The 20,537-nt window shown below is 33.7% G+C and overlaps 2 protein-coding genes across 2 annotated transcripts; both read right to left on the bottom strand.

Annotated features, from left to right (window-relative positions):
• Positions 1-279: 279 nt before the first annotated feature.
• Positions 280-9,408, bottom strand: rtv (QVR superfamily protein rtv). Its single transcript, XM_023174033.2, has 3 exons — positions 9,223-9,408; positions 5,035-5,208; positions 280-508 (listed from the first exon to the last, which is right to left on the bottom strand). Exons 1-3 carry the CDS (start codon positions 9,290-9,292, stop codon positions 303-305), a joined length of 450 nt encoding a protein of 149 aa, XP_023029801.2. The 5' UTR covers positions 9,293-9,408; the 3' UTR covers positions 280-302.
• A 5,980-nt stretch (positions 9,409-15,388) lies between these two features.
• Positions 15,389-19,504, bottom strand: mip130 (Myb-interacting protein 130). Its single transcript, XM_023174070.2, is given in 3 exon segments — positions 15,389-18,612; positions 18,615-18,765; positions 19,309-19,504. Coding segments are annotated over 2 exon segments (1,743 nt in total). The 5' UTR covers positions 18,733-18,765; positions 19,309-19,504; the 3' UTR covers positions 15,389-16,987.
• Positions 19,505-20,537: the final 1,033 nt, after the last annotated feature.

The raw sequence follows: 20,537 nt of genomic DNA on the forward strand, positions 1-20,537 counted from the left end.
AGTTGTGATAATTATGTTTCTATTCTTTGGCAAGAGAGGTTGTTTCGAATTAACCGAAAAATTTGTTATTTCTGATTGTGAAATGGCACTGGTACCCTCGATATAGAAAACTGACGGAGTTTTTGCCACAATATTTAAATTTAGAATAAAACTTTTGCAATCATTAGAACTAATAAAACAGTGAATAATTTTCAGTCAACTGAATATAAGAAAAAGTCATCATTAATCTAGACTCGATATCACCAACAAATATATTGAACGGAGAAATGTAATGAACAGTTTGGGAGATTTTCGTTGGGTTTTTAATAAATCAGTCTCATGAAAAAAATTACAACAAGTGAAAATAAAAGAGATTGATTCACTTTGATCCCTGGAGATGAGTTACACAAATCTCCTTTACAGAAACACATCAAAACTCGTTTATAGTTCCATTTGGTATAAGCACAACGATCCTCGCTATCAGACGGACCCCTTTGGAGACAAATTCTTTGAGTAGCAACACCGTACTCTGAAAAAAAATGTACTGTTACTTGCCAGTTACTAAAAATCACTCTTTCAAACTCAGACGATTCAATAGGTATGGAACACCCTTTCTGTAATTTTTCAATTCTCTTCATATTTCCTATCATCAAATCTAAAACTGTAACATCGTATTCTGAATAATTCGAATTATTGACCATCCCTATCAACAGATTGACATGGCTTGATATGATTAACAATATTTATAAGAGTTATTTAAAAAAACGAAATGATATCAAAAAATGAAAAAACAAAACAATGAGTAAATCATTTAGATAGTGATGCCGACATCACTGGATATTCTTGTCTTTTGTCTCGTTTCGTCTTGTCTCGAACTTTATAGTGACCAAACGGGAAAACCTTTTTCCAAAGAAAAAAATCAGCAGTAATTTCTTCTGTTTGAAGGTGATTGACAATGTTTCATGATGAATTTCACTAGTTCGGACTTCCATTGTCTACTATAAAATGATTTGAAATCCCTGAAACAACTAAAAAAGAAGAATTAAAAATGAGATAGCTGAAAATAATAATTATATTAACCAAAATAAACCTGAAATGAAATAATAGTGAAATAAAATACAAGTGAAAATAGAACAATTGTATAAATAAAAATAAAGAAATGAAAAAAGAAAGAAAATAAAAAGTGAAGAGATTCCAAGTCACGTTAGTTCACGACGTTTCGATTGTTAGTATCTACAATCGTCTTCGGGTGATGACTGGACTGATTCCTCCGAGAGATGACTATTTATAGGTCGTTCGAGTACTTTCACTTATATCCGCTTTCCATTTTCCGCTTCACTGGTTCTGTGGGAGATGCCCGTTTTGGCGGGAGTTGGCCATTTTTCGCTTGATGATGGCTGAATACGTTGTTGGACAACATGTATGCGGCTTCCTTGAATTTTCTCCTAAACCGATGTTCCTCTCTGTGCAAGATCTTAGCTTGGGACCACTCGATGTTGTGTTGATGGGTCCAAACATGGTCTGCTATTCCTGATTTGCTGGTTTCCCCTCGCTGTGTGTGTTTCTTGTGCTCGGCAATGCGAACATTCAATGGCCTCTTAGTTTCACCAATATAGGATTTTCCGCACTCACAGGGTATCCGGTAAATGCAATTCTTGGAATCGCAGTCCGCGTTTGGTGGCCTGGTTTTCGTGAGGCTGCTACGGATAGTGTTACCGGATCTGAAGCAGGTTCTGATAATCCTCTGATGTAGGGAAGTGCAAGCACTGGTTGTGACGGCTTCTCTTCCTTGCGAGGCTCCTGCTGTCTTCTAGCCAAAGTCTTTTCTACCATCGCTTTGGAGTAGCCATTTCGTTGAAGATCATTTTTGATGATGTCTAGTTCCTTCTCGAGACCTTCCTTCGTATTACAGAGCCCAAAAGCACGGTCTAATAGAGTCTTGATGATTCCTCTTTTAGTCGATTGATGGTGGTTGGATTCGTGGTTCAGATACTGTCCCGTATGAGTGGGTTTTCGGTATACAGATGTTTCCCACTTAGTGTCGGTCCTCTTCACCAAAACGTCTAAGAATGGCAATCGTTGTGGATATCCTTCTCCATTGTGAAATTGATGGAAGGTCTCACGCTGTTGATGTGTTTCAGGAAGGCGTCTAGTTCAGTATTCCCATGGTTCCATATTATGAAGGTGTCGTCAACATATCTCAACCAGACTCGCGGTTTCTTGTGGGCTTCTTCAATGGCTAGAGAGTTTCAAACCACTCCATATATATATATATATATATATATATATATATATATATATATATATATATATATATATATATATATATATATATATATATACAAATATGAAAGTTATTGAGTGTCTTGATATATAAACAGAAGTTAATATCGGACATAGCACTCATGAAAGTGGCAAACCATAGACACGTGTTTCGGGCTTTTGGCCCATCATCAGTATGGTGCAGCCAAGTGTAAGGATGGGCAACACTTGGTTACCAAAAGATAGAAATACAAATGCACGGAGCCACCAACAGGAGCCAACCGCACACTTGTGGTTTCGGTTGATAGATCTCGTGTTCACAAGAAAACTATCAAAATCACCACGGAGGCAGCTATAGCTACCTGCGTGACATCCGGGTCCAGGAAATTATACAAATATGAAAGTTATTGAGTGTCTTGATATATAAACAGAAGTTAATATCGGACATAGCACTCATGAAAGTGGCAAACCATAGACACATAGCTATAGCTGCCTCCGTGGTGATTTTGATAGTTTTCTTGTGAACACGAGATCTATCAACCGAAACCACAAGTGTGCGGTTGGCTCCTGTTGGTGGCTCCGTGCATTTGTATTTCTATCTTTTGGTAACCAAGTGTTGCCCATCCTTACACTTGGCTGCACCATACTGATGATGGGCCAAAAGCCCGAAACACGTGTCTATGGTTTGCCACTTTCATGAGTGCTATGTCCGATATTAACTTCTGTTTATATATATATATATATATATATATATATATATATATATATATATATATATATATATATATATATCTGGTTGAGATGTGTTGACGACACCTTCATAATATGGAACCATATTTTATTTCACTATTATTTCATTTCAGGTTTATTTTGGTTAATATAATTATTATTTTCAGCTATCTCATTTTTAATTCTTCTTTTTGAGTTGTTTCAGGGATTTCAAATCATTTTATAGTAGACAATGGAAGTCCGAACTAGTGAAATTCAGTAATTTCTTCGATGTGGAGACATGAGTTCAACCACTAGCCTAACGTATCACATTTGGAATAGAAAGGTTTGAAACTAAATCTTTTGGCATGTGTGGAAATTATTTAATTTAATTATTGGCAAAATTTACTGAATGACCAATTAGAATTGTTACATCTTTTTTTTTGGCATGCTTTTTTTGATGAGTTAATTTGTAATTAGTTTAACATGTCCATTCGATGAGTTGGTAAAATTTCTTTAATGATGTTTTTATTTTTTTAAATCTTTTAATCAGTTTATACCTAACCTCTGGTAAAATATCAGTTATTAAGTAGGTAGTTTCTTTCATATTTTCAAAAAATCAATTACTTTACACCTAAAGTCTGCAATAGTGTTGGGTCACTCGTCGCCGAGAAAGCGCTATCAACTTTTTTTTCAGATAGAGAGGACGTCTGATGATGACTCATTTAATAGTATTTCATTTCTTCATCAAATAGTTTTTCATTGTTGGAAAAATTAGCCGTTTCCGAGTAATTAGCAGTTTCATATTCGTTTTAGAAATCTGCAAACAAACTGTTGGTATAACTTTGAGAAAAATATTATATTATACTCGCTCCAGGTGTCAAACTCGAATAAGTCTTCAACTAATATCAGGTTTCAGCAAGAAGAGGTATTTCTTAATTACGAATAGCTGATTTGAAAGTGACTAAGTAAACTTTGTACCCTAGAATGGCCAGCTGCATGACCTGATATAACAGCCTTCGTTTTTTTTTGGATGTCATCGGCATCGACTGCATTGGTCATTTAGCCTCGTGCCCTGGGTAGGCAATGTTAATAACTCCCCGAGCCACCTAAAGAGCATCATGGCTATTCGCAGTCCGTCAGGCATGTAACATTGCAGAATCATCCCAGCTTCAACTAGATGAATTATCTCGAGAAAATTATCTGGTCGAGGTCAACAGCTTTACTTTATTTGGGGTTTGATGAAATCTGAAATTCGCATTACACAACCGCAGTCTACCCCAGAAATATTCATAGTTAATCTGTAAACAATCTTTATTATTGTCAGGAAGTGACAATGATTTATTTTACAGTCGAAATTTCGATTTTTAACTTTAAATTTCGAATTTCTTCTCGGAATTTCGAATTTAATTTAGAAATTAACACTTCAATTTCGATATTTGGACTTTGAACTCGGAATTTCAATTTATAAATCTAAATTTCGACTTTCATATCGGAATTTCTAAATTGAGACTTCAATCTCAAAATTTAGTCTTTGAACTCGAAATTTCGATTTTTAACTCTAAATTTCGATTTTTATCTTGGATATTTGACTTGCTATTGAGACTTTAATATCATGATTTAGACTTCAAACTCGAAATTTCGATTTAAAACTGTGAATTTCGACTTTCATCTAGAAATTCCGAACTTAATTTTAAAATTGAGACTTAAATATCGAAATTCAGACTATGTACTCAAAATTTCAATTTCAAACGTAAAATTTCGACATCAAACGTGAAATTTTGATTTCAATCTTGAAATTTTCATTTCAATCGTGAAATTTCAATTATTATCTCAGAATTTTAACTTTAAACTCGGAATTGTACTGTCAATGTATATCCGAATAGGAAAAGTAGGTACACTGTTCAGTTAGTAAAATAGGCTGAATAACAGTTCTTTGGTTTCAACAATCTGTGAATTTGACATTATTTTGTATCTCTACTTTGGAATTTGAGTGTGGGTAACGTTCTGAGTTATACGAGTGCATGTTGTACAAGATGGTGGGAATTAATGAATAAATAAATAAATAAATAGACAATTATTTACCTTCCTTGGCAGAATTTTCACTTTCGACGATTTTACCGCACCAACCACTGGCACACGGTATGGTTTCTATCCCAATTTCTTGTTTATTTTCCACTTTAGTAACATTTACCGAAAAGGAATCTTTACAGCTCCCCAGTTCACCTCTAGATCTGCATAAAAAGCATCTTTGTATTGCTGAAAAAATTTGTAAATTCAGTAATGGTATATTTAGGTCCGCCATGACCTAAATATACGAGAAATATTCAATGAGATTGGAGAGTGCTGATGATTTTTTCATGTTTCTTCAGCTATTGCATTAACAACCAGTTTATCACCAACATATTCGAATATTGAGTACTCGTAGTTAACATATTGACTAAGAGTACTTAATAGGCAAATATTTGAATTCCATACCCTATTTAGATTTTGTTAAATAGAGTTGTAGTTCAGGCTTTTTGTGGCAGTGATATCTTGTCAAAAGAAAGCATACATTTCAACTTGTTTATTTTTCAGTTTTTTTTTTATTTTTGATTTATTCATTTATTTATAAGTTTGTTTGTCTTTTAATTTATTAGTAGCAATAGTTCAAGATAGAAATTTTCTATTCATATTGTTGAAAACTCAAGGATTGAGTAACAAGATTTATACAGTGCTTTTCAGATAAAAGTATCCACCTTTAATAACTTTTGTAATACTGGTATTTAGGAAAAATCCAAAAACACGTCAATTTATCTTGGAAGGGGCAAGCATTATGGCTTATTTAAACGTACTGGAAAAGCCACCCCCTCACCCCTAGCGTCATTCCTTTTTTTTAAAAAATTACTTATCATATTTTTTATGTAAAATTTGGATACTCCTCTTTGAGCTGATTTCAAAAATGTATAATACTTGTAGGTTAAAGTGGTTAGTTTATGAGATAAACAATTTTTCTTTTAATAGCACAAATTTTACTTATTTTTTACTTTCACCTTATTTGCCTGTAATAAAATGGGTTGTACAACAGTTCAAACTCTTTAATCTTTTTAACTGTGCTATTTATTATGAAGTTACAATAAGCATTCAAAATGAGTACCATTCACTTCCATACAATGGTATAATCTATTTTGAAATGCCTCTCTGACATTGCTTAATACGGCTGGATTTAATTGTCGACATTCATTTTCTATCCTCTCTCGTAAATCATCCAGAGATTCTGGTTGGGTAGCATAAACTTTTGTTTTTAAATATCCCCAGGAAAAAAAGTCTAGGGGTGTTAAATCCGGTGACCTAGGTGGCCACTCTATCATCTGCCCTCTTCTACCTATCCAACGAGCGGGGAATGTTTCGTTTAAAAATTGTCGGACAGGCATAGCATAGTGTGGGGGAGCCCCGTCTTGTTGAAATACCAGTAAATCTTCGGAAAGGTTATCATCATTTTCTATTATTGTTGTAATACGTGGGTCAACCCCTTCCCTGAAAAACTCAAGATATGATTCACCATTTAAATTTCCGTTGATGAAGAAAGGTCCGACAATGTGGTCACCTAGGATACCACACCAAATGTTTTTCTTTTAATAGCACAAATTTTACTTATTTTTTACTTTCACCTTATTTGCCTGTAATAAAATGGGTTGTACAACAGTTCAAACTCTTTAATCTGTTCAACTGTGCTATTTATTCTACTTCAAAAATCCAAACAACAAAAAACTCTACTTTTTATTAAAGTTTGACATTGTCAACTAGAATTTGTAGTCACTATTGATAGTGTACTTTGATACATTATTTATTTTGTTTCGCTGAAATGGTTTACTCTTTGCAAGAAAGAATTGAAATTGTAGGTTTATACTACCAAAATAATAATTGTGCAAGAGCTGCTGCTAGAATATTTAACGAATTACATGACGGAAGACATGCAACTCATAAGTATGTAATTCAACTGATGGAGAAATTTACCACAACAGGGTCTGTTTGCAATAAAGTGCATAAGCGAGAGGGACTCGTAAATAACGAAGTAATCCAAGTGGCAATTTTAGGGCAAGTCAGCTTAGAGGCTCAACAACCCCAATCGTTGTCAACAATAAGTAGAGCGATCGGTGTTCCGTCTTCTACAGTTTTCCGAGTTCTACATAAATTCAAGTACCACCCATACAAAGTTAAGTTGGTGCACGAGTTGAATGAAGATGATTTTGATCGTCGTCTAGAGTTTTGCGAATCAATGACGCAATTTATCAATAACAATCCACAATTGTTAAACAATATTTGCTTTTCTGATGAATGCTCATTTTCATTAAATGGCTTAGTAAATAGGCATAATTGTAGATATTGGGCTGAAAGTGATCCACATATTATGCGTAAATTCCATACACAACATCCCCAAATGTTAAACGTTTGGTGTGGTATCCTAGGTGACCACATTGTCGGACCTTTCTTCATCAACGGAAATTTAAATGGTGAATCATATCTTGAGTTTCTCAGGTAAGGGGTTGACCCACGTATTACAACAATAATAGAAAATGATGATAACCTTTCCGAAGATTTACTGGTATTTCAAAAAGACGGGGCTCCCCCACACTATGCTATGCCTGTCCGACAATTTTTAAACGAAACATTCCCCGCTCGTTGGATAGGTAGAAGAGGGCAGATGATAGAGTGGCCACCTAGGTCACCGGATTTAACACCCCTAGACTTCTTTTTCTGTGGATATTTAAAAACAAAAGTTTATGCTACCCAACCAGAATCTCTGGATGATTTACGAGAGAGGATAGAAAATGAATGTCGACAATTAAATCCAGCCGTATTAAGCAATGTCAGAGAGGCATTTTAACCTACAAGTATTATACATTTTTGAAATCAGCTCAAAGAGTAGTATCCAAATTTTACATAAAAAATATGAGAAGTAATTAAAAAAAAAGGAATGATGCTAGGGGTGAGGGGGTGGTTTTTCCAGTAAGTTTAAATAAGCCATAATGCTTGCCCCTTCCAACATAAATTGACGTGTTTTTGGATTTTTCCTAAATACCAGTATTACAAAAGTTATTAAAGGTGGATACTTTTATCTGAAAAGCACTGTATACAAGAAATGCATATAATGTGTTATGTTTCTACTCATATGAAGACGAAATAATTTTGTGTGAAAATGTAGATATAGGAAAAAATGTCATGAAGATATGTGTGTTTGAAGGTGATAGACAATGGAAGTCCGAACTGATGAAATGAAGATATGTGTTTTGTCACCAAATTTCTGTTTCCAGGAATTTTTCTAGCTTTTACTCGTATATAAAACACTGAATGTGATATTTTGATGACATAGGTATTATTCAATCAGAAAATATCGATAAACTTATATAGTAAGACAAAGTCATTCTCCTCTCATAATTTATAAATCCACACACATTCATTTTTAGTACTTTTTCAAGTCCAAGTATCTGACAATCAGGAAACATGATGATCAATCAGGATGATCAAACAGATGTTTTAACTTTTCATTCTCTGAAGTATCAACATATTGAAATCCTGAATGTGAATAATAAAAAAATATTAAAGTAGTAAAATTTGTATGATCGAATGGATCAAAGTGATACCTGGTTGATATTTATAGCGAAAACGTTCATCTATTATTAGGTGTTTAGAGGTTTCACCTTGAAAGTAGACAAATATAAATTCATTTTTCTGTTTTCTCAAGTTTTTTGGTGATGTGCTTCCCCCAAAAATGAAAAGTAACGCTTTGAATGCATAAAACAAAAATCTCCATCTAGCGAGTGAAATTAATTTGATTTCATCTCCATACAAACAACAACCCTCAAAAGTGGAATTTTGTGTGATTCCTAGAATGATAGCAAAAAATAATGTGTAGGCATTTTTTTTCAAATTGTCAATTAATTTCTCAAGTAAAAAATCAATGACGATATCAACAGAAGTCAAATAATATTTCTTGGAGAATTTTTCGCTATAGAATGTCATTAGTTAACATAAACAATGAACTAACTTTCAATATTTTCACAGCGGTGTTTATAGCACTAGTACTTTCATGTGATGCAGTTTCGTTCAGGTATATATCTCTAAATATCCAGAAAACTGAATCTCAGTATCAGTATCATTAACTGCATAATTTCGTCATTGCAAAATGTACATTGAATAAAAAATTGTGTCACTTTATGAACGACGTTTGCGGAGAGAGTTCAATGATCGTCTACCACAGTAACCTAGTGAAAATAAGATAACGAAACTTACCATTAGAATGAGTGATAAAGTATAAAATAATAATAACCAATATTTTGAAAATAATTGTATTGGTATTCATTGTATATGATGGAATAGTATATTTGCCTCACAAGACATCCACATGTCACTTCAGCATTGTTACCAGTTACTAATCGTCTGGTTACTTTCACTTCTACGAGGTCAGTCTTCTGTTGCGTGAGTAATTCAATGAGTATTAGGCTATTCAATAGCAATACCGGTAAATATTTTCAAATGAGAGTGGGGAAAACATCGAATTCGTCACAATTCTAGGGTGTCTCTGAAATCAGTATCAAGAGGGAGTCTAAAGATATATATAAAGCACCCCTTGGGATACCCGAATCATCCCTGTACCTATGTCGTGTAGTTTTTAAACCACAACTTTTTATTGATTGATATCTAATAATTGAGATAAGTAGGGGAGACCGGGGCAGGTTGTAACACGGGGTAAGGTGTAACAGTCGCAAAATCTCCTGAAAGTTTATTCTGGCAACCCCGCATCATGCATGGGCTTCTAGGGAATGTTATCAGTGCCAGTTTCACTTATGCAGCCAATCGCTATATATCGGTGTTATGTTTATTTCTGAGATGGTTAATATTTTGAGCACGTAGGTAAATTTTGATCTAGCACTTTGACTTCGATTAACTACTATCACAAACCGGTGAAGCTTTCGCTTTTTTGACACAAACTAGTCATTGCACATTGCCTGATCACAGTATATACGTATTTTAGTGTATTGATGTTTACTTTAAAATTTACCGAGGTAATTCTTATAAAATCAAGCTCGGGGTGAATTGTAACAAACTGCTCGGGGCAAAATTTAACATGTTACAACTTACCCCGCTCAAACAAACATGCAGTTTACTGAAATATCACTTGCTTTTAGGATGAGAACTTATAAGAAAAAAACAAACAGAGGTTCTACTTCCAAAGAAGACATGGAAAAGGCCTTACACAGAGTCATACACAACAAAGAGTCAATTCGCTCAGTGGCTAAAGCTTTAGATATATGTCATGTGACTCTCATGTGGTATGTTAAAAAGGTAAACGTTTCGGAGGCTCATATCAAATTGAACAGTGTATAGGCTATCACCGAAGATCAGTTTTTAACGATCAGCGAACCACTAGTCTAGTAGAATATTTGAAAAGTGCTTCAAAACTTTATTTCGGTTTGACTCCCAAGGAAGTTCGTAAATTGGCCTAAGAGGGTGTCTTGCATTATGATATTAAAGTTCCAAACTCCTGGAAGGAAAACAAGTGTGCTGGTCGAGATTGGCTGACAGATTTTCTAAAAAAAAAAATAGGGAGCTCTCTATTCGGACCCCAGAACCTACAAGCTTACAAAGAGCAACAGTTAATCTGTCCCTATTTTTTGATAAGCTAGCTAATGTTAGAGACAGATACGGTTTTACTGCTTCCCAGATTTGGAATCTCGATGAGACGGGTGTAACTACCGTACAAAAAGTTAGTAAAATTATCGCCGTAAAAGGAACCAAGTGAGAGAGGGGTACTTGTCCCTTTATGTACTGCCGTAAGTGCGATCGGAAATTCTATACCACCTATGTTTCTGTTTCCTAGAAAAAAATTTCACGACCATTTTATTACAGATGGTCCCCCAGGGTTCATTGGAACAGCTAATGGTTCTGGCTGGATGACGACCGAAGAATTTTATAAATTTATGGAGCACTTTGTTGCTTACGTAAAACCATCGGAAGACAGTCCTCTGCTTATTATTGGACAACCATGAGTCCCATTTAGCAATAAAAACTATAAATTATGCAAAAGATAATTGGGTGGTGATGCTGTCTTTTCCGCCCCACTGCTCTCACCGTTTGCAGCCCCTAGACAGGAGCGTATATGGCCCCTTCAAAAAGTATTTATATTCTGCTCAAAATAGCTGGATGCGAAGCAACGCCGGAAAGTCGATGACAATTTATGACGTCCCTTCCTTGGTTCGTGATGCACTACCACTGGCAGCTACTCCTATAAATATAATGAAAGGTTCAAAGGTTTCTGGCATAGAACCTTTTGATCGGGAAATTTTTAGCGACGATGACTTCTTACCCGCTTCTGTGACAGAGCATCCGCTACCACCACCACCTATATCCTCCCAAAAAGATGCTTTGAAACCTATTGTAACAACGACTGGCCTACCCCAAGAATGTTTACAGGCATCAACTTCTAAATGCTATCCTGCTACTTTCAATCGCACCTTCAAAAACAAGGCTGCATTCTCTCCAGAGTTTGTTCGGCCACTCCCTAAAGCTGAACAAAGGAACAAAACAAATAGGGGAAGGAAAAAACGAAAATCTGCCATTCTAACTGACACACCAGAAAAAAAAAGCTTTGGAAGAAGAACAAAATAAACGCAAATCTAATAAGCAAGAAGAAATTATGAAGGCACAAGTGAAGAAAGTAAAAAAAAAGTTTTGGTGGAATCAGAATCATCTTCTGAAGACGAGTACTTTTGCTTAGTTTGCACTGAACCCTTTAGCAATAGCAAACCGAACGAACATTGGATTAGGTGCAGTGTGTGCAAAATGTGGTCACATGAAGATTGCACTGAGGGAAACTCTCCTTATATCTGCCAGAACTGCGATTCTGATAGTGAATAAGTGATTATTATTACATCAAGTTATCTAATGTTGTTTTATTAATATGTGTTTGCATTTATATTTTTTAGAGATGTTTTTTGTAGTCAAATGTATGTTTATATTTTTCTTTAAACAAATAAAGCAGATGTGTTACAACTTATCCCATATGGTGTTACTTTTTGCCCCGGGCCGGGGCACACTATAACAATGGGACAACTTTATTTAAAATGTAGTTAGAGGTCTAACTGTCAACGATTATTTTACATATATATATATATATATATATATATATATATATATATATATATATATATATTTCAGAATACGTGCACAGATACAAAAACAATTGTGGTACTACGTGCGTCATGAAAAATGTTGGATCCCAAAGAAAGTTGGAAATCCAAAGTTCACCCGAACCTTTTTCAAAAACTTGTCAATTTCATCAGTTACTTTTTCTGTAAATTTAATTTTTCTTTCACAGCCGGACCACATTTATTCAAAAAATATTTCTAATGTAATAGGTTCAAGAAACCCGTTTGGAGAGCAGAATCAATAAAGCCAAGAAATAATCACAAATAAAGTACAAATCATATTGCATATTGCAAATTGTTCTCAGTAAACATTGCTTTTATAATCTTGTAGGAAGGCAAAATTTCTTGCAGGTTGGGTTTCCCAGATATGAATCTCTACCCTTCGAGTATGAAAACATTTCAGATTTCTTATATAATTGAAAATAAACCTTGCAGGTCAGCAGCAATTCTTGCAGGTCAGCAGCAATTCTTGCAGGTCGAGTATCCCAGATATAACTCTTGACCAGATTATTCATTCCTTACAGGAAAAATTCCAACCCCCACCCAAATAATTCACAATTCTCATAAAATTGAAAATAAACTTTGCAGTTCGGTGAAAATGTTTGCAGGTAGGGTGTCCCAGATATGAATCTCTACCAGATTAATAATTTTCAAGAAAAGAAATTCAACCCCCACCCTTCGAGTATGAAAAAATTTCACATTTGTCAAAATTGAAAATTAACCTTGCAGGTCGGCAGAAATTCTTGCATATCGGGGGTTGGAAATGTTTCTGTCGGAAATAATTATTCTGGTCAAGATTTATATCTGGGAGACCCGACCTGCAATAATTTTTGCCCTCCTACAAGATTACAATAGCATGTTTACTGAGAACAATTTGTTGACCTATAGACCTACAGGTCAGCAAATTACCATCAACATGTTATTGAAGAAAAACTTCATTTAAAAAAACCATTTTCAAAATAGAAATTTTATAAAGTTTCCCTATTGAAACAAATAATTAACTTAATCACAAGTGAACAAATTTTAGTAGCCCTATATAGTTATTTAGATTTTGGGAAAAAACAAATTTAATATGGCGCTACTTTCAAAAAAATGTATCTGGAATGAAGCATTATTGTCTGAATTAATAATTATGAATATTGCGTTGAGTTTCACATAAATAGTGCCATTTACAAAACACAAAATCAAAATTATAATCCCAACTACCCTTTCAATGTTTGCTTCTCAGACAATGTTCATTTTTTCTCAATGGAACTGTCAGTAAGGTTCATACTCAGCAACTTCAAAAATGTCACGTTTGAATTAGTATTTTTGGGGTTCACATGATTGGACCATTTATAGGTTCAAATGTATATAGGTACTCAAACTTGTTAGATGATACCACCAAACTAGCTCTGAACAAAATTATGGAAAACAAGAAAATCCAATATTTTATCAAAAAAAGTCTCACCCCATTATGCATTATCTGTAGGGTAGTTTCAAGATGGAACACTTCTTGGTAGGTAGATTGCTATAGAATTTCTCGCGAGATCACCAGATTTGTCTCACATCGATTTTGGAGAGCCCTTTCAAAATATGTATCACAACATACCTCTTCTCAATGAAAAGATAAGGATGAATCCCGCTACGAGGTTGAACTAACAATTATGGAATTAACGAGTAAATATGTCTCCCTGAAAACAAAAGTATACAGGTACGATGTTTTTTATATTTCTACATATATATTTTGCGACTCTCATTTTTTGATTTCCGTTTCTTCATACAAGCAAACAAATCACTAAAATGAGTACTTCATGTAAAATTTAATACCCTACACCCTGCATGATGCATTCAAATACTTGGAACAGTTTATCAATTATGCATGTAGTGATTAATCTATAAATAACGGCATCACTGAATGAAGTACATTCCGACACTTTTTCACTTTCTCAGTTATTCAAAAACTCTTGCAAGGTCTAATAAGTCACCTCTGAGAATTTCCACTGAACAATAAGTTTTTTCAAGATACTTCCTAAACAAATTATCCAATATTTATTCATTTTGGCTTTCAGGAAAATGAGTTTAGGACAGAAAGTATAAGGTTTGTAAAAACAAAATATTTTTTCTGTGTTGAAGTCATCCATTTTTTTCTTGCACTTTACCGGTCTATACTCAATTAATACATTTATTGATGTTTTTTTGAATCTCATTAATTATCTGCTCTGAATATTACTCTCAACTTTCATACATCATGTGAATTTTTTCAAAATATAAAATAGTTTTCACAGAATTTGCTGTGAAAAATTAAATAAAGACCATTGTCAAACAGTACAAACAGCTATCAATAAAATTAATGATATTTTGGTCAGAATATCTGAATTTCTCAACATTAATAAGCTGAAGCTCAATGTCAATAAAATGAAAGCAATGATAATTCCAACAAAACATAGACATATTTCAATTGACAAAACATCTATAAGCATAAATATATACAATAAAAAAATTTAAATTGTCGAGGAATTCAAATATTAGGGGTTCATCGTGGATCAAACATTGAATATGAAAAAATATTTCAATTATATTTGCAATGAAATTTCTTCAAAAATTATTTTTCTTTGGCTTAAACAGTTGCTTACCGTTTCAGACTTCCATAACAGTTTTTAAATCAATCATTCAACCCCATTTCAATTACTGTGCTACTTTACTATCACAACTTGATGTTCTATCTTACCATGGTATTCATCTTCAAAATACTGTCCAGTAATGCACTCTCTTATTTTGGCCAATTTATTGTTTTCCATCACCAAATTCATAATTACCCCACTAGGAGGAATACTAATTTATATGTACCACGTTTGAACTATACACAATCCATGAACTCCTTATTTCGTAAAGGACTATTGGACTACAATAACCTCCCGCTTGAGACAAAACAAGATGAATCTATTGTGACATTCAAAAAAGGACTTACCAGTCATTTGAAGATACAACATCCACATTAACATTGAAATTATAATTACATATATATCTAGTATTTGTAATTAATATTGTTATTTTTTCTATTCACTGAATGCTTGGATATTCTGAGCATACATATTTTTTTGTTATGAAGTTGGACTTTGACTTTGACCATCCAATTTCAAAAATGTTTTTGTATATTAGGATGCCTAGTTGAAATAAAGATTATTGTTATTATTATAGGTCAATCTTTTGTATTTTACTATATGATTGTTCAGTGTTTGGTTACAAAGTGATCTGTAAAAAAACTAAAATAAGTTCATGTACATTTATTCACAAAATCAAAAATATATACATCAGACTCAGAGCAATGAAAAATATATTTATAAAATATATTTACACAAAATATACAAAATATATTAGAAATATAAAAAGCATAGGATAGTAATAAACTAGAATTATACAGCACACAATAAAAATATAAAATAATATTGCACAGAAGTCTATGCTTGAACAGGTAAGCAATATTGGAGTAAAAAAAGGAAAAACATAAGAGATACATTTTCTTGAATAAAATGTAAAATCACATCCATATTATCTCTTTCCAACCCTTTATCTTATTGGGAAAATATATATAAAGTATTTCATATAAAAGTATTTCATTTCAATTCATAATACAGAAAAGTACTTTTAAATAATTTGGAAATAAATAAGCCTTGGCATACAGAAACCTTGGCAGAATAACCAATTTTAAATTGTAAGTCCTCATAATTAATCAACCACTGCTAACAGTGCACCTACTTTCTTGAGGACAACGAAAGAATACACATGTACCATCAAAAAAATATATGATGAAACACGTACTTGTTTATAGCATTATTTCCTTCTATAAATCAAAAAGAAAATAAAACAGAAGAGGTCTCGGACTGTTTGGATGATAGATAGAACTTAGTACATTTAAGGTAAATAGCTGTATAAACGCGAGTAGTCTTTCTACCAATTGACGTATTACTATCGTTTGATAGTTTATATGCTGTTTGTTGAAAAGCTGCTACAGTTCCAATTGTTTTATAACACACAAATAGTTGTTTTTACGAATTATAAAATGGGTGTATATATTTCTCGGTAGTCAAATTTTAAATCATAATTATGAATTTCAACCTCAAATTAGAAGTATCTCTATTCAATTACTGTGCTGAAGAATTTTATAAAATTGGCCTAAAAGGCGGTTACTTTTCAGCGATATATAAAAATAAAAACAATTCTTCATTATAAGGTTGGTTGTTTGGAACAGCATCCAGTTTTCCTTTTCATTATTTTGTCAACTTATACTAGATGAACAATTTGATGACACATGTGTATTATTTTTGGTTCCAACTGTATACTGTTATAGCAGTTGGTTTTCATCAATTAAATGAATTTATATGTAGTAGACAAACAGAAAAATTAATTTATTCTGTTGAAAAAATTAGAAATTGTATTGCATGAAATTTGTTAGAAAGCCAAACATTTCAAAATAATTTTTCTCATACATTGTATGTTTTTATTTCAAGTGTTTGATACCATAAAATATATCATTCACTTGGAAGGATTTCAAAAGAGAATTGAGCAACAAATTTCTTTTTTTTTCAATTTTTGAATCCCCCACGCTGACTTACATTATCCTTGTATAACAACTTTAGTTACTGATGATATAATGATAACCAAAATTTAGAGAGGATAAAGATTTGTTATCAAGAACAGTAAAAAATACCATATAACTTTAGACCTCCTCTTCTAAGAATCTTTGAGCTCTCCCTTTTTTATACAACATTCATTATGGAAAGTTTTTCTTTGTCCTACATTGTTGTGACAACCGTTTATCAAATTAAAACAAAAGTTTAAAATTAATCAAATATTTTTTTGATAAAACATCAAGTTTGCATCGTCCCTATAACAAGTTTGTCTATATTCACCTGGTTCAAGCCAAATTCAATTTGTTTCACATGGACCTCAATATTACTCTGAAAAACTGGCTGGTTACTAGTGCTCAATTTCCTTTTAATCTGCTCCATAGTGCCTTGAAGTACTTGGAGTTCATACGAATTCTGCTCAGAATCTGACAAGCATTTCACTTGCAACAGAAGAGCTGTCAGATCGGTTATTAAATCGAGAATCAAAGGGTTCTGACAAGAGCTCTTATCCCCAGCAATAATCATATTATGCCTATCGACAATGTCCGTAGCTTCCTCCCTACATTTTTCGCGTAAATGTGACGGTGCTAACATTGCAGCTACGCTAGGTTCTGGGGCTATTTGTTGGCAGTAGATCTGCATCTCATCCAGGTACATTTGCAAATCGATATTGAGTTTTTCTAAATCTATTAAAATACTCGCATATCGTCTCTCAAACTCCTCCGGAATTGTTTGATCGAAAGAATTCATTTTTTCTGCTTCGGAGTTCATGCATTTGATGAGTTTTATTTTTGAGTTTTTTACATTGAGGATTTTCGTAACCAAAACCATCCTCTCTAGAAGTTTTGCCGGAAATCCGCCTATTTTTCCTTCCTCTGTATTGATAGGGAGAACTGGTTTGTTGAGCATCGAACCAGATAATAATGGATCTTTCCTGAATTTAAGGTTGTTCAAAATTGGACTCTTGTTATTCAACGGTGTGAGTGGGGCGCTGTTTCTCGGGCGAAACTTAGCTCGAAAGCTTTGAAGAGATATCGTTTCAGGAGCTTCGTTAGATAAAACTTCGTAGTCAGGTACAGAGTGAGTACCCAGCCCTTGCCTTTCGAAAGTGATTCTATATGTATTGTTGGAAGTATCAACAGCATCAATACTACCCGTGAAGAGACCATCTTGTGGTTTCCGAAGCCTAGCAGTTACTTTGCTTCCTATAACTAACTGCATTGGAATTTCAGGTGGGAGATCCTTGAAACTTGTCAAATCTGTAGCTTTCCGTTGCTGCAATGCCCTAATTTTTTTTCTTTTTTTCTCTAGTTCGAGCCGCTCCTCATTGAAAAATGCTTGGGAACACCTGCGAGGCTTTCCCATCATCCTACGAATTTTAGTCCATTCAATCCTGGATAATTCTCGGGTCTTTAATTCCGGAAATGATTCCTTCAAACAAATCATGAAATCATTTTCGCCAGAAAATAAGCAGTTGTCTATATTGCTGTAAAACCACTCGTAACATACCCACTTATGAGCTTTGGGGAGTTTAAGCAAATTTCTCAAGCGATGTCCGATTTTTTGTCCAACTTTTTTATCGGGAGTATTCAGAGGTGGTAAGGAATTTTCTTTGGGTTCATCCTTGATTTCCTTACTGGATTTCTTTGGCGTGGGTTTCAAATATTCATTTTTTTCTGACTTAATTTTAACAGGAGTTTGTTTTTTAACTGGCGAAGGTTTGTGTTTCTTTGCACTTGTAACCCTGTGATGTGGAGTGTTAACAATATCATCATCGAAAAATAGCTTATTCTTTTTTCGAATCCTAGCGGGCATTCCTCGAGCATTTAAAACTTGAGTGGGTTGGGTTGGAGTGGGTTTTGGGGGGGTACAGTTCCAACTCGCTGAAGACCCAATGCTGCAGGACCCAAAGTGGGTAAGTCTTCGTCGACATCCATTTCATCATCGGCCACTTCTTGTTTGATAAAAACGTTTTCGTTAGTCATTTCAGAGACTCAGCGATATGAGGGTTGGTTCACCTGAAAATAAATGCAATTTTATTACATAAAAATTGAAAATTGCAAAGTCACTGTTCAGAACACTCCTCTTCAATACGTTTTCAGTGATATTTGAGGTGGTCTGAAAGACGATTCAATTGTGTTTATGCTTACTTTTTGAATACATGTAACTGAAGCAAATGTAGTCCATTTCACTGAAATATTAAAAATATCCAACATTTGAATGACAAAAAATCGTTGAAACAGTTTCAAATCTTAAATTAATTGCTTTGATACCAGCTAAAGAAACTGAGTTTTCGAAAACAGGATTTTTTTGAAGAGTTGATGTTTAAAAAAGTCTCTATTTGGCTTTCTACTTATGAATTACTATATAAAGAATGGGAAACTTCCAAAGAAAAAATAATGATCATAATAAATAAATGCTAGTTGGCCATTTGAAGAAATAACGTATAACCTTCAAATTCAAATACAAATTTTGAATTTGCTGATAACATTGTATTCAAATTCAAACTTAACAACCTACAATGGAAAATATCCTTTATGAAAGACACTATACATACTTACTACCAGTCCAATTGGTGCTTCATTCAATGGCAAATGTTTTCACCCCAATAATTTCACGTATCTCAGTAAAATAACACAAGAATTCACATATCATTTTGTAAATATGTACTTTTAATAAATATCCGCCATATTGACGGTAGTTCAACGCGCGTTGCGCAGAGGTCAATAAGAAATTAATATACTCGAAAATGAAACTTACTGATCAGCGATTACTAATGAGCTTATGATATAAAATTCAAGAAATACCCTGTTTATATAAGGGGATTTTGACAATACATACCTAAGATATATTTCGTAAACAAAATACCTCAAAATTCAAATTCAAAGATTCTATTGGTCTTTTTACGCATGTGCCCGACAGTCACTTGCCAAGCAATCAACGAAAATCAGTGTTGCCTCTGATGGTTATTTTCTAAATTCACCGATCAATCCGACAGATTCATCTATTCGTCCATTCGAACTTTTAGTGCGTTTCTATTGGTTGAGTCAATCTATCAGAAATTTTCTGTCGAATTTAAGAACTCGCCTGAATTGACATTATTTTGATTACTATCAATATAACAAATAATGCATAATAAAAACATGTCAAAAACAGTGCACAACAATTAAATTAGATTATATGATGGAATCGGCCGAGACTTGATGAAAATCCATGACGTATTCAAGAAATACTTTATTGTGAGATTTTCACCAAACTTTTTCACAAAAACGCAACACGTGTTTCTCCATGAAATAGCTTCTTAAGGCGTGTCTATACCATCGAGTAAGGACACGCCTCAAAAAGCCATTGTATAGCGAAACACGTCGTGTTGCGTTTTGATATTTGCAATATACTCTAACACCATCATGAAAAAACATATGTCAACAGCAGAACACAACAATTAGAAGAAAATTAATTATTCAAACATCAATGGTTGCATTACAGTTCAAACACGATAACACGATGAAAAACAATTTCAGAATGCTTTTTGCAACTGGACTGAAAGCATCCCTACATAAATTTCTTTCGTATATTCGAATATAGATTAAAAGGTTTTGGTATGTTCGAATACATATTAGAAGGTATCTTATGTATTACAGTTGGCAGAAATATTATGGTGGCAACATTGGATATATTCAAGAGAGGCAACATTTGAAATCATCAAAACTGCATTCGAGTTAAGGCTCGATTGAGTGGGCGTTACATTGATCGCACTAGACGTGATTTTGTCGTCATTGAAACCAATGTA

This window comes from Leptinotarsa decemlineata, unplaced genomic scaffold (assembly GCF_025532065.1).
Source record: "Leptinotarsa decemlineata unplaced genomic scaffold, Ldec_3_MD MMD2_P_RNA_scaffold_6, whole genome shotgun sequence".
NCBI lineage: Eukaryota > Metazoa > Arthropoda > Insecta > Coleoptera > Chrysomelidae > Leptinotarsa > Leptinotarsa decemlineata.